The following is a 26,462-nucleotide window of genomic DNA, read 5'->3' on the forward strand; positions in this document are numbered from 1 at the left end:
GTATGCGGTTTTATTATTCATACACAAGTAAGAGACCCGGCTCTGTTTGTTTCCTAATCACTACCGGCCCTTATTCTGTCCATTATTTCAGTTGATGAAGAGAATTCTGTGAAGTGGCTGAGGTACGCTGATGATTGTGATGTCCACGTTCTGAATGGACTTTGCAGCGGACTAGATTACAAGAGGTGTCTCAGCTAGAATTCATGAAAGCAGGTGACCTGGTCAGCCGTGCTGATACAGAGAATACAGCACGGTCAAAACTGACGGTGGCTCGGTGGATGTCAGGAACGGGGTTTCTCTGTGCTGTGTTGTGGAATAGAAAAGGTGGACCGTGCGCTCTGATTGGCTGTAAGATCCCGAGCAGTCTATAATAGTCTATAAATGCCTGCGCTGTGGATCACCAGGCAAGTCAAGGCAACTTTGTGGACACTTGTCTAACAAAAGGATGAAGCAATGCTACATTCCTACTGCACCTCAGCTGTAGTGGCTGTTTAACAGAGGGACTGATGTTACAGCACCAGAGGTATTTCGATCCAGCGTTGTGTAACCATTCACTCCAGTCCAGCTCTGTTCTTTTCTCTTATGACACAAGTCACCAGTAAAACATGCACTGGTAAGTAGATGAATCAACAGACATCATGTTTTATTTTCATGCAAAGGATTTTGATTCAAATTTAGTTCAATCACCAGAGGTTCTGGAGCAGATAATCTGAGTTACAGGAAACAGTTGCCATGAAACGATTCAGCATTGCCAACAAAAATAAATAAATAGCAAGTTACTTGCTTAAAAATGTGCTCAAGCATTTAATATATAACAGCATTCAAATAGTATACAAAAGGCAGCATGCTTGAGGTGCTACACTTCAAGCACCTTCAAATCTCAGATTCCGATTACATAAGCAGGCTATGGATTGCTTTTTATAACAGCATTACAGGCTTGTTGCAAAGAAGGCTGCACTGTTTCACAGCAATTGGCATTTTTAAAAGGTAATTGAGCATGAAAGCTGCTTTTATTGCATGAGCAGGTCCTCCTTCCCAGATCATCTCCCTCAGCGCTTTGTCTGATCCTGAAAAAGAAGAATTAAAAACACTGAAGAGGAGCTGTCTGGGGGAATGTGCAGCGTAGCAAAGTAACTGGCCTTGCACTGTCATTAGATTTAAAGGGGGAGCTTTACTTAGAGCCTAGTGCCACTTGGTGGCAGGATATTGTAATTGCACCTTTTTAATTGCAACTTTGCACCCATGTTACATATACAAGAATGTATTACTAATAATTAACAGGTTCGAAAAGTTAAAAAAGAGTGTGCACTTCTCCACAAGAGAAACCCGAACTTGTTTCAACTAAAGACAGCAGCTGAAACAGTTTTAAAGGTCATCTTGGTAGAGATTGCGCTGTTGCTGATGAAGTGGTTTAACGAGACTGGTGCGGAGCTGCATGACTCTGCAGCTCCTTTGTGATGGCCGTGCTCTGTGTGAATCCTCGTACCTCTCTCTACACAGGGTGCACTAGGTTCCTATTACAGTGAGGGAAGCAGTGGGGGTTCAGCCAGTGCTCCAGGAATGTCTCCTCGGATCTCTGCTCCAGCCTCTGCTGGTGCAGTAAGTACTCCTGTAGAGAAAGAATGGATAGGTCACTTACTAAACAGTGCCCCCTAACTGTTGTCAATCTGCTAGACTTTCTTTGGAAATCTTGCATTAGGCAGGCTTGCTAGAAGGCGGGGCCAAGTTTGCTCTAGCCAATAGAACTCCTCGGAAGGTGTGGCTCTGTCTTCTTTTGTCAACAGGTTGTCATTCTGCGTTTTTAAAGAGCTGGTATATACAGAGATGCTCCGTAGCAAAGATCCAGAATGACTTCAGAACATCTAGTTAATAGATAAGGGATATGCTTAAGGGTTTTTAATGAAACTTTAAACCTGCAATGTCATTGTTTAAAAAAATTAAAAAGGTAGACGAATATATGCTTTAAAAGAACATTAAAAAATGTTCCCTCTGTCCTCTGGGGTAAACACACTTCAGCATGCAGGGTGTTACCCTTCCTTTGGATTTTGTTTAACAGGAACAACTCCTCATTTGTTTGACTCCCCCAATCCCAAGGCAAGTGGACCAGACTGCACAGGTGATATAGTGTTCTCTGTGCTGTGGGAGGGGGGCGAATCCACTGAGGTACAGTACAGTGGTGCAGTGATTAATGGCAGGCAAACCATAACTGTGCAGCTCAAAAATCCAAATTCAGTCGAATAGAAAGAAGAAAAAAAAACGATATATGTTGTTTTTATATATGTATTAAAAAAAACAACCCTATTAAATACTAGCAGCTGGGAGAGAAATGTTTCCCAGATAAAGCCTCAATCTTCATTACACCTTTATTACCCGACCCGACTGACAGACACACTGTTTCACTTCATTCTCTTTCATTCACTCAATAAAATCTTTTTGCACGATGTAACCCTAACCCTAACCTGGCCTAACCCTTTTCTGATACAATTGTGCACTTGTATATATTGTGCAAAAATATTTCCACACTAAGTACATTGTAACTATGCATAATAACATTGCAATGATATGTAAGTACACATGTATTTACTCAGTAACGACTCTGTAGATACACTGTAATTAGAGACAATGTAAAGTGTTGCGGTTCTTTCAAAGAGCCTACACACATTAGTCTAGCGTTCTATTCAGCTATAAGCCCTGGTTGTGATACGAAACAGCAGGCAGAGTACCCTCATTGGTTCATCTGGGTGGCCAGCTTTCCTGGGTCGGTCCTGGCGCTTCCTACGAAGCAGCTGTTTTGCTTCCTTTTCCTCCAGAATGGGCGAAGCATCTGGGCACAAGAGGAGAACGTTTCACTGAAGGCTCTGCCACAGTATCATTTTCATTTCCCGTAGACTAATAGCAGAAGCTCTGCTGTGCCTTGTCTTTCATTCAACCAACAAAGTGCTCATTCATACCTCCCTGCTCCCTGGGGATCTTGGGTTTGTGAGGATCGGATTGGAAGACAGCAAGGCTGCTGAGTGCATTTGAAATGAAACTGCGTGTGTCAGCACACCTCAAACCAGTGGCTACGTGGCACATAAGCACCTGGATTCATTGGGTCCAGACCCTCTGTAAATATTTGTATATTCTCCTAAGAGAGTCGTTCATTTCAGACAGTTACATAATGCAAGACAGAGACAGGGATTGCTGTTGGTTTATTTCTTTAGTTTGTTATGAGTAAAATGGATTTCAGGTTGTTATAGTGCCTGTATCGCTAAAGACAAGCCATTGAATGAGAACATTTTGACTACATTGGCTTGTTGCTTTCACCTGCATTTTCATATTTAGTTGGATTGTTCATATTTCTGAAATGATTAAATACACTTAAGTACCAACTCTTTTACCACTGTAAAGTTGCGCAAGATGAATCCTATCATCCAAAAACAAACAAGACATTTAAAATTAAACTTAATGCACTTCTAGTTTTTTTTTTTTTTTTTAAATAATAACATGTTTTGTTTTTGTTTTATTATCCCTTTTGGAAGTGGTGCAGACTTTTCATTGGGGGTAAAAGCTTGAGAATGCTCTAAGATTTGATATCGTTGAATTTTCTTGTTTTATTATTCCACCCTGCTAGTGGTCTGGATCGCTGTTTACCCATCAGTGACCACACTGTAATCAATACAGGCAACGCAGGGTACTCTCATGAATGAAAACCACAACAGAAATGACTGCTTCTTCTATTCACGTGAGGTTCATAACAGAAACTTGAAGAGCAATACAAACTCCAGTCACAGTGAGATTAAACACAGACTAACCCCCTGAATACAAACATCACACAATGCAGGAGGAGTGCTCTTCTGTTGTTTCAGAACTGCTCTTTGATACCTGCATGCATTTCTCCCTGCAGAGTATTTTAAACTCTATTCTGAATGTGACAGGCGTGATTATCCCAGCAGAAGAACAGTCCCCCACACACTGGAACCTTACCTGTAAAGATGGTCAGCAGGACCAAACACAGACAAACCAGCACCAGAGTCTTCATCTCAGATCCGTCCTGCTGTCTCAGCCAGCTGCCCCAAAATGAACAACAAGCCTAGAGCAACGAGGAAGGGGGATTTGAAGCTCCTACGTCAGCAGGAGCTTGGACCAGTCTGGCACATGACTGCAAATACATCTGCTTCAAGAATGTCTCCCTTACACCGTCTACAGCACTAAGGGATGTATTCATGCAAACTACAATTGTGTGTGTGTGTGTGTTTGCAGTGTGCTACATTTTATGGCAAGGCTAAAATATTTTAGCAACTGAAAAGAAAGTGTTCCCAAAAGCGTTCCGTGTCAGCTTATCTGATTCAGTAATGGATAGCAGTGACAAGGACGGACCAGTGGACCCAACCTCCCGCAGAGACAGTGTCTGCAATAAACATGTAATGCAAAAAAAAACCTAAACGTCTTCTAAAACTATACACTTTAAAAAACTTTTGGCAAAACTGTCCGGCGTTTTTATGAATGTGTTTGAGATCCCAACTCTTGTTGGGGAGTGTGCGTGGGAATCAGCTCCAAGCTGCGCTTTCTTGCCTGGCGGTGTTTGGCTGATAAAGTCACCGCAGTGGGTTGCTTGCTTTCGGTCGCGCCCTCTTGCACTGTCTCCTGAACTCAGCAATATTTTCACCAGAAACACGGACGTCGTTATTTCCGTTTCCGTCGTGACAGTGGAAGGATGCTGTGTGTAAGAGTACAGTAGCATGGCGCTTAGCCATTGTTTTACGTGTGAGACTATGAAAATAAACCGGTAACAGCATAACATTTCATTCAAGGCATCGTGTTGCCTCTCTCAGAACACACACGCAATGTTGCATTCATCGTGACTTGCAATACGTTTTGAACTTGATGGTGTGCATGTATGGATATTTATGATAGGGGAAAAAGTGCGCTTTTTAAACTCCTTGTGTTTTCGTGCAATGGCTGTTTAAATGTTAAATTGAGATCATGCGGAAAGTAGATTGTATAGAGGGTGCTAATCTTAAAATACCCAGAGCAGTCCGGCCGAATCCGACGCATTAACTGGCGCATTGGTTCTGCGGTCCTCAGTTATCAAGTCATTTTGGCGAGTAGGATGGAGGCAGCGGGCGAGGAAGCTGCATCTGCGAGTGCTACCAGCTTGTCGGGCGAGTGGAATTTATTCGCTTGGACCGTGTTTGCGGTCATCCTGCCGGTTCTGATCACGCTGTGGTGCAGCGTGCAGCGGTCCAAGCGAAAGATGGTCATCAAGGACATTCTGAGAAAAAGTAAGAAGCACGACTGGCACGACAGGGACCTGTTCAGCAAGCCCACTTGCTGCTGCGTCTGCTCGCAACACATTCTCCAGGGCGCTATCTGTCACTGCTGCGGGGTGTGCGTGGACGAGGCCTGCCTGCGGAAGGCAGACAAGAGCCTGGCATGCAAGGAGATCATGCGCCCAGCTCAGCGGGACGGCTCGCTGCCCCATCACTGGGTCCGAGGGAACGTGCCCCTGTGTGCTTACTGCGCGGTTTGCAAACAGCAGTGTGGATCTCAGCCGAAACTCTGCGATTTCAGGTAATAATAATAATAATAAATAATAATAATAATAATAATAATAATAATGTGCATCACACCTTCATTCTGTGGCTTTGTATTACTTGCACAGTCTTATTAGTTGAGTTGGTCGTGCATTCTATGCGAATAGGATGTCATTGTCTGTTCCAGAATGCTTCTCTATGTCAACTGGGCAGCGCTTGTGTTACACTTGCTTTGAAAGTACATTTAGTCTCTGCTGGGTTATTTACACGTTCCCTCATCACCGGGTATCATTAACATGGACTGCAGGTGTAAGTAAGGCACTAGGCTGGAGTCTGATTACCACAGGTGTAAGCAAATAAACACAGCCCTGCAATAAAGAGCAGAGACTCTGAGGCTACATCTTGAGAACGCCTCATCCGATTGTGATGAAACTTTGGCAAGGGCCTTATGTGATGAACTGCTGACAGGCATCAGTTATGATGAATTGTTGAATCGGCATTAATTGTGACATCAGGGATGGAAATAAAACTCCCATTGTGTAGCTGTTTCGTCCAGGTTTTACTGCAAGCTTGATTTCTCACAGTACATAAGTAACAAGCTCAGGTGTGTCGTTTTAAACTCATAGTAAAACCAGGCATGGATCAAACTGCTATGCAACGGGAGTCTTATTTTCATCCTTGTGATACGCTGCCCTACATGCTACTGCTTTCACATACCCTGGTTATTGCCAGTCTTGGTTACCTTCGTCCGGGATGAAGTCATAATCAGGGGGGCTGTGAACTGGCTGTGAGTTTGTCACACTGTGTCTTGGAGCACAAGTCAAATGCACCCTTTATAGACTTCCAGCTGAACGGAAATCTGCTGTAAAAGAAAAAGGCATGCAGTTTTAAGAAAGGGGTCCCTGTTCTAATGCTGGACCCCTTTGTGTTTCCCTCCGGTGTTCTTCCAGGTGTGTTTGGTGCCAGAGAACCGTTCATGATGACTGCAAGCCTAGCCTGTCGGACGGTGGGAAGTGTGATTTGGGTGAATTCAGGAACCTGATCATCCCTCCTCACTACCTGCACAGCATAAACCAGCGACGCAGGGGCCCGAGCGATGACTACGGGACGGTAACTCGCACCCCCTTGCCGTTTACATCCCTCTCATTTTAAATACAGCATGGTGTATGTGTGGGTAACCCCAGCTATTGCGAAGGAGCTGGGCACTGTGGTGTCTGGAGGAGTCCCTGGTTAAGAGACTTACAGAGAGATACCTCCAGCTCACATGCTGTATTCCACAGCAGGTCCAGACACAGCTTGTAATCCTATTAAATGTGTAGCTGCCTGTGATGCAGTATCAGGACAGTGTTCATCGTGGCTTTGGTGTTTTCTATGTGCTGTCCCCTATGAAAAATTACCAGGGTATATTTGCACAGTAATTTTGCAGTTGTCTCATGGTTACGCTATGCATTTTCCATAGATCAGCATGGTTTGCCTTGTTTTTAACATGCTTTACCATGCCTATAGGGATTTACAATGCTTACTGAAGCTTTACCATGCTTTTCCATGTTTTTCTGGGACACTTATAAAGAACCCCAGCAAGCTAGCCGTTTGTGCTGCATGGGTCTCAATAGAGCCATTGCTGTCTATATAGTCTCAGTGGTTTAGTTAAATATGGTTCAGAATGCTCTGTGGGTGGCAGAGATCTCAGCTTGCAAATACTGGTGCAGAAACCAGAATGCATGCTTTCCAGTGCCGCAGTCCAACAAGAGGCTGTGCTTAAACAGGAATCTTCTCTGCTTTCCTCGTCTGCTAGTTTACTTTCCAACAATAGATACTGATTTCCATTTGCAAAAAAACACAAAACATAGCACCCCTGCTTTATATGTTATTATGTTTCTGTGCGTTTAAAAGGGAGTAACAGCCGAGAGCAGATTAACCCCTTTTCTGTTTGCGGTCTGTTTTCTGATTTGCACATAGCATTCAACGCAGATAAGAACTGAGCTGAAACTCCACAATTTAGGATCCATTTGTAGCTGCTGTTCATTCATATGCAGTTTTCAAACCGTGAGTAAACGGCTTGATGCAAACCTGCAATATAATAAAGCTTTGCTTTGCGTTTGCATTGCACGTTATTCAGTGCTTGCTTGTTCCTTCCCTGCACAGATGGTTCAGGATGTAACGTTGCCCTCCCAGCTCGTCATCTGAGTTTCCGCTTCTGTTACTCGTTCACTGAGCGAAGCTGCTTTCAGGTCATTTCAGGGATTATAATCATTTCACTATGCAAATGCAGCCCGGAAACCAGGAGTGCTGATGCATGTTATGCTCCAGAGATGCTGGGATGTGGTGTAGGTATAGCATCATATTGCGATGGTAAGGTTCATAGGGCTGTAGTCACTCTACAGTGTAATTAGTTTGCACAGTATTTAAAACAATTGCAGGTTTTACTACATGATTGATTAGCCAGTGTACAAGCTCAGATGTATCTTATTAAACACTTAGCAACACCTAGAATGGATCAAACCGCTATGCATCCATCCCTGGATAACAGTGTGTGGCTAGCACCCTGATAAACAGCTCTTGGTTTGTTTCATTGCTCCTGCATTGAAATGCTTTCTTCTGTTTTTTTCTCCCATGGCAGTTAGCCTCGATGTGCGGCCCCAACTGGACTCCAGTAATAGTGCTGGTCAACACCAGGAGCGGGAACAACATGGGAGAGGAGCTGCTGGGGGAGTTTAAAACTCTCCTGAATCCAGTCCAGGTGAGCACTCCTCTACAGTGCCTCTGAATCCAGTCCAGGTGAGCACTCCTCTACAGTGCCTCTGAATCCAGTCCAGGTGAGCACTCCTCTACAGTGCCTCTGAATCCAGTCCAGGTGAGCACTCCTCTACAGTGCCTCTGAATCCAGTCCAGGTGAGCACTCCTCTACAGTGCCTCTGAATCCAGTCCAGGTGAGCACTCCTCTACAGTGCCTCTGAATCCAGTGCAGGTGAGCACTCCTCTACAGTGCCTCTGAATCCAGTCCAGGTGAGCACTCCTCTACAGTGCCTCTGAATCCAGTCCAGGTGAGCACTCCTCTACAGTGCCTCTGAATCCAGTCCAGGTGAGCACTCCTCTACAGTGCCTCTGAATCCAGTCCAGGTGAGCACTCCTCTACAGTGCCTCTGAATCCAGTCCAGGTGAGCACTCCTCTACAGTGCCTCTGAATCCAGTCCAGGTGAGCACTCCTCTACAGTGCCTCTGAATCCAGTCCAGGTGAGCACTCCTCTACAGTGCCTCTGAATCCAGTCCAGGTGAGCACTCCTCTACAGTGCCTCTGAATCCAGTCCAGGTGAGCACTCCTCTACAGTGCCTCTGAATCCAGTCCAGGTGAGCACTCCTCTACAGTGCCTCTGAATCCAGTCCAGGTGAGCACTCCTCTACAGTGCCTCTGAATCCAGTCCAGGTGAGCACTCCTCTACAGTGCCTCTGAATCCAGTCCAGGTGAGCACTCCTCTACAGTGCCTCTGAATCCAGTCCAGGTGAGCACTCCTCTACAGTGCCTCTGAATCCAGTCCAGGTGAGCACTCCTCTACAGTGCCTCTGAATCCAGTCCAGGTGAGCACTCCTCTACAGTGCCTCTGAATCCAGTCCAGGTGAGCACTCCTCTACAGTGCCTCTGAATCCAGTCCAGGTGAGCACTCCTCTACAGTGCCTCTGAATCCAGTCCAGGTGAGCACTCCTCTACAGTGCCTCTGAATCCAGTCCAGGTGAGCACTCCTCTACAGTGCCTCTGAATCCAGTCCAGGTGAGCACTCCTCTACAGTGCCTCTGAATCCAGTCCAGGTGAGCACTCCTCTACAGTGCCTCTGAATCCAGTCCAGGTGAGCACTCCTCTACAGTGCCTCTGAATCCAGTCCAGGTGAGCACTCCTCTACAGTGCCTCTGAATCCAGTCCAGGTGAGCACTCCTCTACAGTGCCTCTGAATCCAGTCCAGGTGAGCACTGCTCTACAGTGCCTCTGAATCCAGTCCAGGTGAGCACTCCTCTACAGTGCCTCTGAATCCAGTCCAGGTGAGCACTCCTCTACAGTGCCTCTGAATCCAGTCCAGGTGAGCACTCCTCTACAGTGCCTCTGAATCCAGTCCAGGTGAGCACTCCTCTACAGTGCCTCTGAATCCAGTCCAGGTGAGCACTCCTCTACAGTGCCTGCCTGATCAGCAGATCACTGCGTCTTTCAGTCTGCACTGTGTGTGTGTGTGTGTGCGAAACCACATTAACCATACCGCCAAATACATTCTAGCAATACTTAACACACTCAGTAAGAAGAAGGGGGGCTGCAGTAGCAGTCACTGCCCTGTGAGGTTCCACTATAAGAAACTGTACAGCTCAGCTGGGCCAAATTCTGGGGAGGTGTTTCTCCTACCGTGTAATTGATGAGACCTAAAAAAAGGGTTTCAGGGCAGAGCTGTGAAACTCGTGGCCCACGTGCTCTGAAGCTAGTGTAGTGCAGTTTTGATTTAACTTGCTTTTCTGCATGTGGACCCAGAAGAATAATGTTGCCGTCATTTTAAAGCTTCTTCCACTTGAGCTGGAATGAGCCATTAACCGGTCCAGGTAGACGGTCTCTTCAGTAACCGGTCCAGGTAGACGGTCTCTTCAGTAACCGGTCCAGGTAGACGGTCTCTTCAGTAACCGGTCCAGGTAGACGGTCTCTTCAGTAACCTGTCCAGGTAGACGGTCTCTTCAGTAACCGGTCCAGGTAGACGGTCTCTTCAGTAACCGGTCCAGGTAGACGGTCTCTTCAGTAACCTGTCCAGGTAGACGGTCTCTTCAGTAACCGGTCCAGGTAGACGGTCTCTTCAGTAACCGGTCCAGGTAGACGGTCTCTTCAGTAACCTGTCCAGGTAGACGGTCTCTTCAGTAACCGGTCCAGGTAGACGGTCTCTTCAGTAACCGGTCCAGGTAGACGGTCTCTTCAGTAACCGGTCCAGGTAGACGGTCTCTTCAGTAACCTGTCCAGGTAGACGGTCTCTTCAGTAACCGGTCCAGGTAGGCGGTCTCTTCAGTAACCGGTCCAGGTAGACGGTCTCTTCAGTAACCGGTCCAGGTAGACGGTCTCTTCAGTAACCGGTCCAGGTAGACGGTCTCTTCAGTAACTTTTCAGTGTTCGGAGAGATTAGTTTCTCCCAGTTTTGTCTCAGACGTGGTGCTCCAGGGTTCAGTGTATCTGTCTATGAATCATCTCTCCGTGCTCAATGCAGTTCTGAAGATTGATGATCTGTTCTCTGCTCTTTTCCCCTCTAGGTGTTTGACCTGACTGAGCTGCCCCCGATCAAAGCCCTGCAGCTGTGCACCGTCCTGCCCGCTGGCTCGGTGCGGGTGCTGGTGTGCGGGGGGGATGGCACGGTGGGCTGGGCGCTGGATGCTGTGGATGAGATGAAGATAAAGGTAGGAGGAGACGGAGGGGGGTGCTGCTCCACATTCACAGTGATGGAGGTGTGCAGTTATGAATAACGAATAACAAAATGAGCTGTTATGTGCAGCATAGCCTAATGGCATGTGGGAGGGGAAAAAAGAAATGATTACTTAAGAGTAAATATATAAACTAACAAATAAAATTTAAACAGATGCTCTGAAAATGTCATCACATATATGTCTTTCCGTTAAACTGGTAAACACTAACTTGACGATGTTGACATGTCCTACTGGACTGAATGGAAGTTACCTGGAGGTTGTGAAAATGTGGCTTAACGTCCTCCGTTCTGTTTAAAGACAGACGAGTCAGAACAGGCTCTACACTGCTTTGCTAACAGATGGAGCAAGCCAGATTTGATAGCATGCCGGGGTCGGTAGCGTCAGGGAAGCAGAGCACTTCACTTGCTGTTACTCAGCCACGCCTCTGATTGTCTCCCCAGGGGCAGGAGCAGTACTTGCCCCACGTCACAATCTTACCCCTGGGAACCGGAAATGACCTTTCCAACTCCCTGGGCTGGGGCACCGGGTATGCAGGGGAAATTCCAGTGGAGCAGATCCTGAGGAACATCATGGAAGCCGAGGCAGTCAAACTGGACCGGTAACTGAGCTCGTCTCTCAAGGATTACTTTATAGCACATGTTTGTAATATTGAATTTCTTACTGTGCAATAACCTCATATGTGTGCTTTCTTTATTATTATTATTATGATGAGATTTTTAAAGGAACGGCACATTTCTCTGCAGGTGGAAGGTTCAGGTTACAAACAAAGGATACAGCTTTCGAAAAACAAAGGTAAGACAGAGTGAGAATGAAATCTCTAACGGAAAAGGGGAAATATTTAAAAATATACAATTCAGTTGATGTAAGCTGTTCTGGATATCCAGAAGCAGCTCAGAACGCTGTTTATGTGTGTTTTGTTTTTTTATAACTATAAAAACAGTCCCAGGTAGAATATGTAAAACTTGAAGAGCATGTATACAATTCTTTGATGAGCGTTTCGACTGGAAGTCTTTCTCACTGTCTTTGACTGCGTGCGTCTGTTTCCAGTAGAATGAGTCAGGCTGTGTCGTCCACAGGTTCTGACGATGAATAACTACTTCTCTGTGGGCCCAGACGCTCTCATGGCTCTGAATTTCCACGCACACCGTGAGAAGACCCCCTCGCTGTTCTCAAGCAGGATCCTCAACAAGGCGAGGAGCTGAGAAGCGTGCTAGAGAAAGGGTCTCCCTGCTGGAGCAGATCCAGGCACAGGCTGAAGCGCAAAGCTGCACAAAACCAGTGCATTAGTAAAAGAAATGCATTAGTAAAAGAAAAGAAATTATCCGCACACGCAGTATGAAATGTGTAAGAGTTTGGAGAGGATTGGTGAAAGCTTGGTGCTGAAGGAGCCATGTTTAGTTCTCCCCATCCTGGTTGAAAAGGTGGTTCAAGGATAAAAGGCAGTCAACAAATATAAATGTAGAGGGCTAGCGTGAGTCCAGGTCTGCCCCCTACAGGCATACACTGTTTAATACAGCCAGCTCCAATTTTCAATGAAGTGCTTTGCAATTTGCCCGTCTTGAGAGGGAGTGATACAGCTAGTTAATCAATCCAATAAGCATGCATAGTAAAACACAATACTTGTATCTCTTTAGATCAACACTACATACAATATAATTGTTCCTGCTGTTCTCCGGGGATGGAAATAAGACTCCTATTGCATAGCAGTTTGACCCATTCCAGGTTTTACTGCTACGCGCTTGATTAGCCACAGTATCTAGGTGATAAGCTCAGGTGTGTCTTGTTAAACTCATGGTAAAACCAGGAGTGGGTCAAACTGCTGCACAGCGGGAGTCTTATTTCCGTTCCCTGTTGTCCCAGTCCTGTAACGAGTTCTCTTTTCTTTATAGGCTGTTTACTTTTTCTACGGGACCAAAGATTGTTTAGTTCAAGAATGCAAAGACTTGGACAAGTTCATTGAGGTAACGCAGCCTCTCTCAGAGCTTTGAAATGTGTTAGGAGCAGTGTTATATCCTCTCTCATCATGCAGGGTACTGTTCAATCAAAGCAGCTATACTTTTAATTAATGAAACAGGAGGTGTTGCTAGTGGATAACAATTAGAAGTATTGCCACAGAAAGTGATAATATAATGTTATGTAACATACAGTAGACAGCTCATATTTATGTAAACATCTGCTGTCACTTTGTGTCAGATTGCTTGTATCAGATGGAAATGATGTCACATTAAGATTAGCCTCACTCATGATGAGATGGTAGATACCAGCTTGCTCCACACTGGCCCTGATATGACATTCACTATATAATACACAGTACATCACTCAGTGTTCAGTAAATGCTCTCGCAGTCAGGTAGGTGTAGAATGGATGGTGACCCTCACTCCCTGTTTGAATGAGTCTGCAGCTTGAACTGGATGGAGAGGGAGTGGAGCTCCCGAATCTGGAGGGGATCATCGTGCTCAATATTGGGTACTGGGGAGGAGGCTGCCGTCTGTGGGAAGGAATGGGGGATGAGACGTACCCCCCCTCCAGGTAGAGAGAGAGAGAGAGAGAGAGAGAGAGATGGGATGGATGCGTTCATGTAAGACTTAGACATTCAAAATAACTTTTGGATTACTTTTACCTTATCTTAAACCCACTTTTAACTTCCATTAACTTTCTCCCTAGTAAGTCCTTTCTGTCTCGTGCAACCTTATTTTTCTCATGTTTATCACTTTTCTGCTGCTCCCAATTAGTCATTTTCCCTCCCTGCCCAGTTAAATTCAGTCACAAGCAAATCTGCGGCAAGCAGGCTGTTGAGAGAGAGTGAGGGGGATGGGAACAGAACCTCTGGGAAGAGCATTATCTGATGTCAGAAACGCAGTTATTCGTAGTTGAGGGGGAGTAAGTGTTGTCCGGTTGTCTTCTCGCAGGCTCGACGATGGTTTACTGGAAGTTGTCGGAGTGTTTGGATCGTTCCACTGTGCCCAGATCCAGGTGAAGCTGGCTAACCCTGTGCGGATAGGGCAGGCACACACAGTCCGGGTGGGTGTACTGCAGTTCCACTCCAGATAACTAGACAGGGCATTGTTTTAAAACGTTGCCCTCTAGTGGCTTTGATTACAATGAAATATATTCAATTTGAAATGAAACTGTAGAGCTCAAAATTACTTTTAACCCTTTCATGCATGACGACCTCACAGGGGGACAGATTAAAAAACCCTCTCCTAGACTTTATATGGGGACATATGGGAGATGCAAATGCACCATATAAAGCAATGGAAATATTTTTATTATATTCATTAACCCTTCCATGGATGCAAGGGTTAGCTTGTATAGGGAAATGTCTCCCACATTTAAATTTTGAACAAGAAGACCAATGCAGCCATTCGTGTAAGCTTACATTTGCCAGAACAGATCATTCTCCAGACAGCTGATTCTGAGTCTGTTGTGTGTTTGTTGTGTGCAGCTGATCCTGAGAAGTGGCAAGATGCCCATGCAGGTTGACGGGGAGCCCTGGGCACAGGGGCCGTGCACCATCACCATCACACACAAAACCAGGGCGCTGATGCTGTACCACCCTGGGGAGCAGACTGACGATGAAGAGGACGATTCCACCAGCGCCTCCGAGCCAGAGCTGAGCGACCAAGAGGACTAGCACCGCCCCGGCCATCGCCGTGCAACAGGCTTATATAGACAGCTGGGTTACTGGAGTGTGTGATAGAGCAGGAACACGTCTCTATACATTGCAGTGATCTGACCAGGCTTTCACACACACTCTACTCCCAGATCATTCATTTTACATGCAGCGTTCGTTCTGCTACATTGAGAAGCTCAGCAGTGACAGCAAAGCGATTGCATTTTTCATTATGCATTTTATTCCAGTATTTAAACTCCTTCGTTGCTTTCCAGGGCTTGGGTTCCAGCTAGCAATCAAGCTGGCCTTTTGACAAGCAGTGGTAAATGTGGCACTGTAATATAAAGTAGGTCTCGGTTATTTCATACAATAAGCATTTTGTTGCACTAGCAGTTCCCTGACCGGGGTATGTGGTGTTTTGATTTTATGATCAGCTGCATAGTTCAGATATCAGTTGCAATGCCCCTTTGATCAGAAATCCCAGGCTTACTTTGACAGTCAGACTCAAAATCACCAGGTGTATGTTGTAATGATTGTAACATTTTGAAAACGCTTCTTCACTTGAAACTGACAGACTGTTATAATTACACTGTATTTGAAAAGTTATTATAAAAATATAAAAATGAACATGGCACAAAACAGACTAAACAAACCCTCGAACAAACACTCTGTCCTGTGAGTTTAGGTGGTCTGATCAGAGAGTGTAAAACCTTCATGAGCGAGGCATTGACCAAATCCATTGACACTGGAAATACAGTTTAGTCTGCAGTTGTATTAAATGTTCAGTACCTGCACCACGCAGACAGACACTTCATTAGAGTCTACTAGGACAGTACTGCTGCTGCTGAAGAGGAGTCAGCTGTAATTAATTCAGAACACTGGCAGTGTCTTCTCCTAGCTCCAGTGAGTGTGTCAGCTTTGCTGTTGTTCGTTGCTCTGCCGTGATTGGACAGTAGGAATAGTCTACACAGACAAAGAAGAGGTAGAGTTTTTTTTTTTTTTTTTTTGCTGCTCCTGTGTTTTTCTTTCTTAACCTAAACAACAACAAAAGACACATCCAGTATTGTTCTGGTGTTAATAGCGGTACAGTGTTTGCTTGTGAATGTCGTGGGATTTCCTGATTGAGAGGTGCTCTGTGTGGGATAGGGAGTGACTCCCTGACGGCGTGACTGCAGCAGTACCCCCTCTGGAATGCACACCGCTTCTCCGGTGTAAATACAAACCAGTGACGGCTTATTTATTAAACTTCATTGTTTATGCTGCATACTGTGTTTGCATTAAGGACACAGATTACACTCAGAAGAAGTTGTTTGTTGTGGTGCTTTAACCCAGATTTGACGATTACCTAATTAGCGGGCAGTAGGACCTAGTCTAGCACAGCTGCTCCTCCGGTAATAATGTGAAACAACTCGGACCAAAATGCAGTAAATTGTATTCAGCAGAAGCAATGTCCCTTCAGTAGACTTTTTTTTATTGCAATACCTGTAGATGTGTAAGTTATCTAAATAGACAGCAGCTTTTCAAGGGGTAAAGTAAAGCGCTTCAGTGTGCCTTTATTAAATGTGTCTCTGTGCTGTATTGTGTACCTTTTGTATGGAGTGGTCTCTTCAGTTGTGTCCTGGATTCTGCTCTTCAGTGTGCGTTTAGCTTGTTAAAGCTTGGGTGTGCAGTACAGGTTAATACCAGTAGATGGCACCACAGCCAGGTCACATTGGGGGTGCTGGAGAGAGGCCAGTTGCAGTCTCGTGGTTTGATCTTAGTTTTTGCTTTTGTTTCGTTGTTGTTGTAAATGTTTACCTGTGTTGAGCTAGCACTTTAACTGCCCGCTTCATTTTTTTAGTATTATTTATGACATTTTGTGTAATTTATTAATTTTACCAGGCAGGCTTTTACATTGCACTATCCTCTGTTATGTAAGTAAAAACAAATGCATTGCATTTATGAAAAAAAAAAAAAAAATTTAAATGAATTGAAAAAGAAAAATAGCTTTTAACCTTATTTACACTGAACAAGCTATGTAAACATGCTATTTGTTAAAACTCTAATTGTTTATGTACATTATTACAGTAAGAGGGATTTGTTACCCAGGATAAGGGTAATCATATTAATACTATTTATTTATTATATATGTGTAATGTTTATTTCCGAAGTGCCTCATGTAGAAATGAACGGAAATTAATTTTCAAATGAGTCTCTTTGGAAACTCTCGAATGAACATTATATTGTGAAGTGATTTTGTCATCATGCTCCAGAACTTGTGAAAGAACTGGTGCAAAACTGTTGTGTTATATTTGTGTAAGTGTAAAAGCTGAGGCGACTGTGTTGTTTGGTTTAATGTTGAGGTTGCTGGCTGGCTGATTGTCAGTAATGTAGACGCTGTCGTAACTATAGGAGCAAACCCCCTCTTCAAACACATACGAGTCTCTGCTTGTTCGTGGTCTGCTTGTTGTTTCATAACACAAAGCAATCTTATTTAAATGTGTTTTTGTTTACCGTTTTACAGGACGTTTTGTATTTAAATTTGAAATGTGTTATTTGTTCAATCTGCACACGTTTGTTTGCGCACGCACTGTGATATGGCAGCACTGAGTCGATGTCTGGATCCCTTGCAGTGTTCGTGCATTTCCCAGCTGACCTGGGATCTGTTATAATCGCAATTACAGCAGCGGCGTTTGCTGAAGCTCCACTTCCAATGATACTGTCTTCAATTACAACTAGTCACAATAATGCTGCAGTAATTACAATTCGAATTATACTAATTAGTATTAAGTATACTATTACCAGTTATAAGTAACATAAACAACTACACACGTTAACATGTGTACTCTGTTATAAATAACCCAGCCATAGTCGCAGCTACAAGTACACAAACATGCTGTAGAACTTATTTTTTTCAAACAATCGGGTTCACTAAAAGTGGTTGAAAGTACGAGAATAGCGATCACTCATTGAAAAACACATGAACTGTAAACGATTTAGCCTGGAAAGGTGTGGAATTGAACTGGAACTGATCACGTATATGACTGATTTACAGTTACGCAAGTGTGCCAAGGGTCATGCAGTTGTAAGCACATTTGAATTGCACAATTCCAATTGTAACGTCGCCAGGTCCGAGTCCCAGCTTGCGTTGTGAAAAGGGACCTTAGGGTTATGCAGAACTAAAGAATTAAGAAATCGCACGAAGAACCCTAATATTTTCCTAATTCTGATTGCACAAAGAAAGACATTGAGGTGGCTTACGGTGTAACATTATTTTGTGACTCAAAGCTGTAATAAAACGAGACATTTTGATCACATTGGGTGCGTTCTCTTGACTTTCTTACTGTGGTTCTATCCGTTTTGTTTGAGAGAATTGTATCGCCTGACCGAATAACGCAGCTAACAGCGACGGAAGGAACCAGCCAATTGAAATATCAGGCACCATTTTTTATATTTTTTTTAATTCGGAGAATGCTTTATTGATTGCATTCCAGGAATGGGGCTGTTTTATTTCAGTTCCTCCGCAAGATAGTTACACAAATTAACTTTTATAGAGGAAAAACGCGGAATTTATTATAAATGGGCAATTTACTCCATTGAAATGAAACTGGAAATATTATTTGGCATATGTTATGGGTAGGGTATTTACTGCACTTAGATTATTTGCCCGTAGCTCGCCAAGAGCATGTTTTAAGATAACTGACAAAGCTCAAAACCTATATTTTCGGGGACAAATACATACCAAAATGTTTGAGTAAGGCGACTGTGTTTTTTTTTTTTTTTTAAATGTTGTTACTTCCTGGTTGGAGTGGGGTAGATGTTAACTGGGTTTGAATTATCTGATGGGAAACGAGGTGGAATAAAATGGATGTTCCCACGTCTGTGAGAGAAGATTGCGCACAGAGGCGCTTGAGAGATTACTAAATACCCCGGGGACCAGCGGGGAAGAACGCAGGCGGAGAAGATCGATAAGTGACAGCCGGGTAAAAGCCGATTCTTATCACCGGATCCGGCATCTGCAGCTCCCCCGCACCCTGCTGTGAGTTTAAGGGTTCTGGGTTAAGAGTCCTTGTCGAGCTTTGACCTGTGCGGCCGATGTCTTGCCATGGCTAGAACCCGCAAGTTCACATGATGTCTGAGTGGGGTGCTGCTGAAATAGTCCTATTAATCTATAACGTCAATGTTGCCTTCAAGTGTTTCTTAGACTGTTTTCTGTGACTCCACACAGTGACAGTCGCCAAGCTAGACACTAAACCCTGTTATTAATGTAAGAGAGCAACATCGGGCATTTCTTTTGAACCAGAGGTCATGACACAACATTAAAATCAGTTATGCTTAATTATTGTTATATTTCAATAAAAAAAAAAAAAAAAAACATTAAAAAAAGAAAGTAATGTGCTGTAAAATGGATACAAGCTGCCTCTCTGACCTCGTGGGGTGCATATCGGCTTGTATCGTATAGAACCCCAGTAATAGTCTATATATTAAACAGATGCATTCAAAATACGTGTTAGTAATATATCTTCAGTATTACAATAACAGTGCTGTATGTTTAATATAACCTAAACAAATACAATTATTATTATTATTATTATTATTATTATTATTATTATTATTAGAGTAATGGTAGTTTTTTTTTTTTTAACTGACTGAACGCAGCCGCGTAAGTCACTCCTAAAGTCTCATCCCTCTCCCGGTGATTCCCTGCAGCTGTGGACAATGCGAGGATCCGCTGCGAGCCATGCGGGAACAGATGGTCCAGTGCTGGGTCCCGGGTCCGTTCTCAAAGGCCACCAGACAATGCCGCGCAGACTGGAGCATGTGTCAAGCAGCATAGTGCGGACACATTGTCAAATCGCCAATGGGAAAAAAAAAAAAAAATCCCTATTCCACGCTTCGTTTTTTTTTTTTTTTTTCAGAGACACACCTCCCCAAAACAGTCAGCGGATTGAAAAACAAAAATGTTACGCATTTCAAATATGGAAAAGAGGTAATGCATAGAGAAAAGCAATCATTCGAGGGGCACTTCACAGCGGTCGATGGTGCTGGCAGTGAAAGAGGGGGCGCGGCCACGCAGTCAACCGGTGAGAGATGATAATAGGAATTCAACGAGGCAGTTATTCAGGAACCATCGATCATTTCTAATTCGCTTTGTACGGCAACAATCATTTGAATCCATCACCTTTTTTGTTATATAGGTTCAACAAGTAAGATGGGAGACAATGGACATTTCTTTTGGGCAGACGTTGGCATTGCTGCACATAGAAGTTAAAAACAGAAAACTATACCCACAGAAGAGATATTAAATATGATGAAGAGAGTTTTAGGAAATACTTATTTTACATTTGGAAATTAATGTTCACAGAATGATGGCACAGCAATAGGCTCAAAGTTAGGCATGCATTTTGCAAACACTGATATGGGTAAACGGGAGGATATGGTGTTGGGTAAAATACGCAAGAAATCTTTAGAATACAGGTGGATGACATCTTCGGAATATGTACGCATGGAGAGGAATCTCTTGTATAGTTTAATGAATTAGCAAATAATACCCATCCGAATATTTCAGACATTGAATTCTTAGATCCCTTGGTTAAATTTGATCAAGGATGTATTAAATACTCAAAACCTACTGAAATGCAATAGTACCTACATAAAGGACTGAGAATAGGGATAAAAAGACTCTGTTCTGATGAAAATTACTATAAAAAACAGAGAAAGGAATTAAAAATGAATCTCAAAAAACAGGATATAAAGAACAGATTATTAGGAAAGAATTGAGAAAAGTTGACAAACTCAACAGAAATGAACTACCTGAGTATAATAAAAGGAAACATGTGGTAAAAGAGAACCATTAATAATTACATATTCTAAATTTTTAGCCAGCATTTCAAAAATAGCTGGGAAGCATTTACGTATACTTCATAATTCAGAGAAAATGGAAAAATATTTCTGAAAGCCCCGATTATGGCTTTTAGAAGGGATGCAAATTTAGCTGACATTTTGGTTCATAGTAGATCGATGATACATTACAGGACATTAAAACTGGTACGAGCACATGTAAGATATGCAAGTACATGAGTAAAGATAACATTGAAATCACAAATAGAGAAAAAAAGTACTCAATCTTAAAAAATCCCTAGCAACCGTATTTTGCCGAAAATGCATTTAAATACGTATATAGACAGGTAAAATATTATATAAACGCATACACAATCACCTGTCAAACACAATAAATACAAAAGTAAATGAACCAGCGGCTCAGCACTCTACAAAGAACAAGCAGAACAGGAATGACCACGAATTCGTACTTTTGGGAATAATTCAATTAGACAGTGTACAATAGTATAGAAGACTAAAAGTCAATAAACGGATAAATTAACTGAGCACCAGGCTGCCCGAAGGGTTAAATGGAAAGGAATAGTAGTGTTTAATGCTTAGTATTATTTGATCTCCTTGTCTATGAATAATGTGTTTCGATTTAAAACCGCCTGTGGTTATTGGTGATGGATCCGGATTGGCGTTTTCAATGATCCAGACCAGGTTTTGCAGACGTCTCTTTTATAGAGGCTTCGTCGCCCATCAACTCTGCGTTACTCAGTGCAAAGTAACTGGCAGCGAGAGTGTAGCTGTGGTCTTCTTGCAATTTGAGTGGAGCCCAACTCGTTTTATGCATATTTTACTATACAATATCTAACGTGCATTTATAAGCGGTATATAAATCACTGCCGTTAAGCTAGAGAAGTTCGGTAATGCGTTTTCTTTAATTGCGGATTTGCGTAGTTGTGCTTTGGCAGCTCTGCTCCCATGAAACTCAAAACAACACAGCGGCTGAACTTTGTGTTGTGTGTGATAGCACTGCTGGAGAGCTTGCTAACACAATGCGCAGCTGACAACTGCAACTGGAGAGGAAGGTATGAAAACACAACACATGCAATACATTATTATTATTAATACAAAGTGTGCTTTCTTTATTATTATTAGTATTATTATTAATGCAGTGTGCCTTCTGATGTGGGATTGTTTGTGTGACAAACTATTCGCGTACGAGTCAATAAGGGTCCGAGTTATTTTTTTTACTTCTGAAATATTACAAATATTAAGACTATATAAGCTGCAGGTGTAGGGTGACACATTTTCTGAATACTAGGTGGATTTCCTTCTAGGTAATCTAACACAGTATAACATTGCAATCAAAATGCTGCAGTACTAAACGAAGGGAGTCCGAGGACAGGTGACAGGTGAAACTCTACCATTCTCACCATTTGTCAAAATTCTAGAAACGTTCTGTTTGGCAATAAAGCAGATTAGTCCAATACAGACTACCTGGCGTACAAACGAAATCATTCTTCTTGGTTCTTTCTAAACCTATGCCCACAGATCGTTGTAAGATAGTTATATATGTGTGTGTGTGTGTGTGTGTGTATTACAATGTGTCATATCTTATGATGATGATCATATTTTTGTTTGTTTGTTTCTATTTGTTACAATAGTGGGCTTAACCTTGAAGCTCATTCCGGGACGGTTGAGCAGGTCCGTCTGCGGTGCACGGAGGGTTCTGTGGAATGGATGTACCCGACCCAGGCACTGCGAGTCATCCTGGAGCCCAACCTCTCCAGTGCGCGGCACACCACCGTCTGCATCAAGCCTTTCCGCAGCTTCAGCGGCGCCAACATCTACGTGGAGCGCACCGGGGAGCTGGACCTTCTGGTGAACGAGCAGGCGGGCCGGCGGGAGCGGGTGTACTGTTTCAGGGCGGACAGCCCCCAGCACGCCGCCGTCTTCCTGCAGGCTAGCCCCCAGCAAGACATCAGCCGCCGCACCGTGGGCTTTCAGTACGAGCTTCTGAGTACCCACAGCCAGATGCCCGACTTCCAAAGAGTGGCTGAGATGGAAGGTGAGGGAGCAATTCTATCTGTGGGTCTGTGACTCTGATAGGCGACTTCGAAGTCTAAGTTCTGTGTTAGTGCATTTGTTTGTCCATTCGCATTGTCCCAAAACGTTTGTTTTCATGTAAAGACTACACAAATATCTGACTCACAATGTAATGTTTGGCAAGGCGATTCATTGATTCAAAATGCAAGACAGCCATGATAATATAAAAATGAGTTCACTTTTTTCTTTTAAATACAACAGTCTTCACCAGTTACAACTAACTGGGGGGAAAAAAACCCACTTTTAGCTAAAATTGGTTTCTTTTGAAATTATCCATTTAGCTTCCAAAAAAGTAAAATACAGAAACGATAAAAATGCAGATCCGAGATTGCTATTTGCGGCTGCACTGGGTTTGTGGTGCAGCCGGTAAGTACAATGGGACATTGATCTTAACCTTTAAACACGCCTCCCCTGACTTAGAGGGCATGGATAGCCCTACAATGAAAGAACTGTCTGTACCCCATCAAATGAAACCGAAACCAGCCCTGTGCCCTGGACTAGAATGTGAGGAATTAAATCATTTTAACTTCATAAAACTAGCTTGAGGCAATGATGTCGTGGTTCCTCTCTGCAAGCAAGATGTTTCTTGCTGGGTTTACACTGTTGGTACCACTTTTACTCATCTTAGAAAATGCCTATAGAACCCCCCCCCCAAGGAATATGGAAAAATAAATTAGAATTTCCGAAGGGTCTATTTCAGAAGGGTTCATTTTCATCTCTCATCTTGAGGGGCTAAATGAAGTGGTAAATGCCCACGGAGAACACAGTTAGCAAGGCGTTTAAAGCCAAATACAGCACACAAGTAGGTGCGTCGATTTCCCACTTAATGGTCATTCTCAAGACAGGCCCGAGGGGCAGAGTGAGTAATGGTCCAGGGCAGTCCACTCTGCTGGCCTGAATTCCTCTCTGCAAACACGACCTTGGAAATGCAACAACACATTTTCAACAGCTGCAATAAAATGAAAACTAATGCACTGAATGTTGTTGCATTTTATGATGCTGAGTTACACTAAAACACGTTCTTGTTTGTAACTTCAAGGGCACGATGAATCTTTCGTTCTACTCCGTGATTTCAATCCTGCGCCTTGCCCTTTCAGTGTTGCTTTTGATATCCTCCTGTGTATCAGTGCACTCTATCAAGTTTTCAACAGTAAATATCATTAGTTGAGCCTTAACCTGACTCTTTCTTTATTTCTCCCTACAGCTGTCTGTCGGCCCTGTAACAACACAGAGCTTCTCATGGCTGTCTGCAGCAGTGACTTTGGTAAGCTGGTGGCAGTCTCACCATCATGTTAGATGAATATATTACATGTATGTAATCTGGTATGAAACATCGTTTCCACAATTAAAAATCCTGTGTGTTCGTGTTTCACTTTAACACGTTTATGACACATTAACCTTTGACTTCAGTAAGGCAAATACACCTTTTTTTTTTTTTTTTTCCTTTTTTTTCACCCGCATCTTAAAAAGCTGATTAATGCAATAAAGGCCATTGTGCTGTGAATAGAGCCATCAGTTCCCAGGCGGCTGCTCTCCCGTCCACACAGCCTGCCCGACCAGGGACTGACAGATGTGGGGGCTTGGGCTGCACAATGGGGGGGCATTGAGGCTGAAAACATCCACAGCTCAAGGAACTGGGCTTTGAACTGACTCTATTTACGGCCTGACTTCTCTGCCCCGAGCTTACAAATCGCTATCATTGACTTTTTGATTAGAGAAAATAGCTGTCTAATGAAAGTGTAAATGACACAGGGGAGTGAATGGGGGGCTTTATGAGCCCGTGCACGAAGGGGGTCCCCAGCAAGAGGGCTCCGGCTTCCAGCATCCAGCACCGGACCCAAGAACAAGTGCATTAGAGCTCATCAACAGACAAAAAACTGAAAACCCAAACACAAAGAACGAGGCAGGAAAAGCCATCAGCACACAGGCATCTGTTCTACTGAACAGGACGTTCTTCTGCAGAGAAATTGAACTACTGTCTTTTTTTTTTTTTTTTTACTTCTTTTCCAGGGCTCCGGCTTCCAGCATCCAGCACCGGACCCAAGAACAAGTGCATTAGAGCTCATCAACAGACAAAAAACTGAAAACCCAAACACAAAGAACGAGGCAGGAAAAGCCATCAGCACACAGGCATCTGTTCTACTGAACAGGACGTTCTTCTGCAGAGAAATTGAATTACTTTTTTTTTTTTTTTTTTTTTTACTTCTTTTCCATTTGGGATTCCTTCCTGTTTTTTGATGTTGAATACTGGTATAATGTGATAATGGTCGAGTTAAAGTAACTTGCTTTCCAGTCACCAAGTTCTGAACAAGACTGAGAGCAAAGGGACACAGTTAACAATAAGCTTTTTCTCAGTTTATTTCAGCTGACTTCTATTCAAGAGCAGCATACTCGATACAGCAGTGGCAGTGCTTGGCATGTCAGTGTAATTTATGATTTTGATTTGAAACTAGATGAAAAAGAGGGCATGCTTTTTCTACATGATGAGGTATTCTGTCTTACTGAAGGTTCAATAACAAAGGAAACCCTTTAACATTAGAAACATCGGCTGCTGAGCCCGTCAAATAACACTACTGCGCTGTTCCTGTATGGTCACAATAAAGGGTTAACCTTAGGGAAAGGCAGTACACAGTTCCTTTGTTGGCAGTGAAGTCTCTAACAGTACTGCTGCGCTGAATTCATGAATCTGTAAAACTATTTGAAAGTCTGCTGTCAGTTCATTCCCAGGTTTCTTTCTTTTTCCACGCTTTCTTTCTTGCAGTTGCGAGGGGGTCCATCAGGGCTGTGTCTCACGAGCTGGATCAGCAGGTGTCCCAGGTGGTGGTGGGAGGGGCGCGGCTCTACAGGCAGAAGAATACTGCGTTCCGGCAGGACCAGGGCAGCGGGCGCTGGGGGGGGCGGATCAGGACTCCGCTGCAGTGCGGGGTGAAGCAGGGGGAGGGCGACTTCCTCTTCACTGGCACCGAGCACTTCGGGGAGGTGTGGCTCGGCTGCGCCCCCAGGTACAAGGACTTTGTGAGCGTGTACAGAGCGGCCAGAGAGACCAGGGCCAATCCATGCGAGTTTCCACTGGACTGAGCCGAACCTCGTGGAGCTATAGCGGACAACTGCACCAGATCCACGCGGGACAGGGCTTCTTTTAAAATGCCCTCTGTGGGACTGCACTTTCCTTTTTTACTTACTATTTTTAAAGATTAGCATTGAAAAAAAGTGTAGATATTTAGAAATTATTAAAGCACTGGAGTTGTATGAAAAATGCATTCTGCAGGAATGGAAATAAGACTCCCACTGCATAGCGGTTTGATCCATTCCTGGTCTCGCTATTTACTAAGACACACCTGAGTTTGTTACCTACACACTGGCTAAGAGAGCTCGTAGTAAAACCTGGAATGGGTGAAACTGCTATGCAATAGGAGTCTCATTTCCATCCTTGATGCTGTGCAATATTTCAACACAAGTTAAACAGAGGTAATTGCATCCCATTTGTTTTATGACAATGTGGCAGGCCACTATACTGCCACTACAGTTCTGTCCGTGGGAGGGATGTGCTGTACACCCACACGTGGCTGTATATTATTACAATGCTGTAAACTTGCATGTTAAATGAATGGTACAGTTCTTTGTGTTCTGATGCTTAAATAATACTGCCTAGTGATCTACCACCTTGCTTTTAAAGGCTCCACTCAGATACGCACTATCTGTATATTATTAGTTTTCACACACAGGGTTTATCCGATGAATGATGTACCATTGGTTGAAAGTTTTTGAAATGGTAACCCTAAAGAGGTTTTCTGCAGGGATGAAGGGGTCTTTGATACCCTGGTTTCACATTGCATGATAAAGTCCTTCGCAAGGAAGGCTTCAGTGTCGAGCAACGTCAAACAGGAGCACGGTATAATTCATTTAAATTGTGATCTACAGTTCCTGGGGTATTGTAATTTGCCATTTCTAAGCCAGAGACACCAGTGAGCTTTATTATCTGT

The 26,462-nt window shown here is 43.6% G+C and overlaps 3 protein-coding genes across 5 annotated transcripts; 2 read left to right on the plus strand and 1 right to left on the minus strand.

Moving 5' to 3' along the window:
- Positions 1 to 622: 622 nt before the first annotated feature.
- LOC121296034 (uncharacterized protein C17orf67-like) lies at positions 623 to 4,074 on the minus strand. Its single transcript, XM_041221178.1, has 4 exons — positions 3,967 to 4,074; positions 2,724 to 2,824; positions 1,487 to 1,609; positions 623 to 1,067 (listed from the first exon to the last, which is right to left on the minus strand). The coding sequence occupies exons 1-3, from the start codon at positions 4,019 to 4,021 to the stop codon at positions 1,493 to 1,495; spliced, it is 273 nt and encodes a 90-aa protein (XP_041077112.1). The 5' UTR covers positions 4,022 to 4,074; the 3' UTR covers positions 623 to 1,067; positions 1,487 to 1,492.
- A 77-nt stretch (positions 4,075 to 4,151) lies between these two features.
- LOC121296032 (diacylglycerol kinase epsilon-like) lies at positions 4,152 to 17,859 on the plus strand. Its single transcript, XM_041221174.1, has 11 exons — positions 4,152 to 5,553; positions 6,467 to 6,626; positions 8,137 to 8,256; positions 10,782 to 10,925; positions 11,393 to 11,550; positions 11,696 to 11,744; positions 12,029 to 12,142; positions 12,842 to 12,913; positions 13,354 to 13,481; positions 13,862 to 13,973; positions 14,398 to 17,859. Exons 1-11 carry the CDS (start codon positions 5,093 to 5,095, stop codon positions 14,584 to 14,586), a joined length of 1,707 nt encoding a protein of 568 aa, XP_041077108.1. The 5' UTR covers positions 4,152 to 5,092; the 3' UTR covers positions 14,587 to 17,859.
- A 550-nt stretch (positions 17,860 to 18,409) lies between these two features.
- LOC121296033 (meteorin-like protein) lies at positions 18,410 to 25,816 on the plus strand. 3 transcript variants are annotated; one of them, XM_041221177.1, is made up of 4 exons: positions 18,410 to 18,583; positions 22,038 to 22,441; positions 23,684 to 23,743; positions 25,241 to 25,816. In XM_041221177.1, the coding sequence occupies exons 2-4, from the start codon at positions 22,114 to 22,116 to the stop codon at positions 25,555 to 25,557; spliced, it is 705 nt and encodes a 234-aa protein (XP_041077111.1). In that variant the 5' UTR covers positions 18,410 to 18,583; positions 22,038 to 22,113; the 3' UTR covers positions 25,558 to 25,816. The 3 variants fall into 3 exon arrangements, with proteins under 3 accessions (XP_041077111.1, XP_041077110.1, XP_041077109.1); XM_041221176.1 differs by lacking the exon at positions 18,410 to 18,583 and adding an exon at positions 18,598 to 19,628; XM_041221175.1 differs by lacking the exon at positions 18,410 to 18,583 and adding an exon at positions 19,638 to 21,458.
- Positions 25,817 to 26,462: the final 646 nt, after the last annotated feature.

The sequence above is a fragment of the Polyodon spathula genome, chromosome 21 (genome assembly GCF_017654505.1).
Source record: "Polyodon spathula isolate WHYD16114869_AA chromosome 21, ASM1765450v1, whole genome shotgun sequence".
NCBI lineage: Eukaryota > Metazoa > Chordata > Actinopteri > Acipenseriformes > Polyodontidae > Polyodon > Polyodon spathula.

Coding starts and splice junctions, on each gene's coding strand:
- LOC121296034 (XM_041221178.1), bottom strand. CDS start 4,021: ATGAAGACTCTGGTGCTGGTTTGTCTGTGTTTGGTCCTGCTGACCATC. Junction 2,825..3,966: donor CCTGCTGACCATCTTTACAG/GTAAGGTTCCAG, acceptor TCTTGTGCCCAG/ATGCTTCGCCCATTCTGGAG. Junction 1,610..2,723: donor ACCCAGATGAACCAATGAGG/GTACTCTGCCTG, acceptor CTTTCTCTACAG/GAGTACTTACTGCACCAGCA.
- LOC121296032 (XM_041221174.1), top strand. CDS start 5,093: ATGGAGGCAGCGGGCGAGGAAGCTGCATCTGCGAGTGCTACCAGCTTG. Junction 5,554..6,466: donor CCGAAACTCTGCGATTTCAG/GTAATAATAATA, acceptor GTGTTCTTCCAG/GTGTGTTTGGTGCCAGAGAA. Junction 11,551..11,695: donor GAGGCAGTCAAACTGGACCG/GTAACTGAGCTC, acceptor ATTTCTCTGCAG/GTGGAAGGTTCAGGTTACAA.
- LOC121296033 (XM_041221175.1), top strand. CDS start 21,352: ATGAAACTCAAAACAACACAGCGGCTGAACTTTGTGTTGTGTGTGATA. Junction 21,459..22,037: donor AACTGCAACTGGAGAGGAAG/GTATGAAAACAC, acceptor TTGTTACAATAG/TGGGCTTAACCTTGAAGCTC. Junction 23,744..25,240: donor TGTCTGCAGCAGTGACTTTG/GTAAGCTGGTGG, acceptor TCTTTCTTGCAG/TTGCGAGGGGGTCCATCAGG.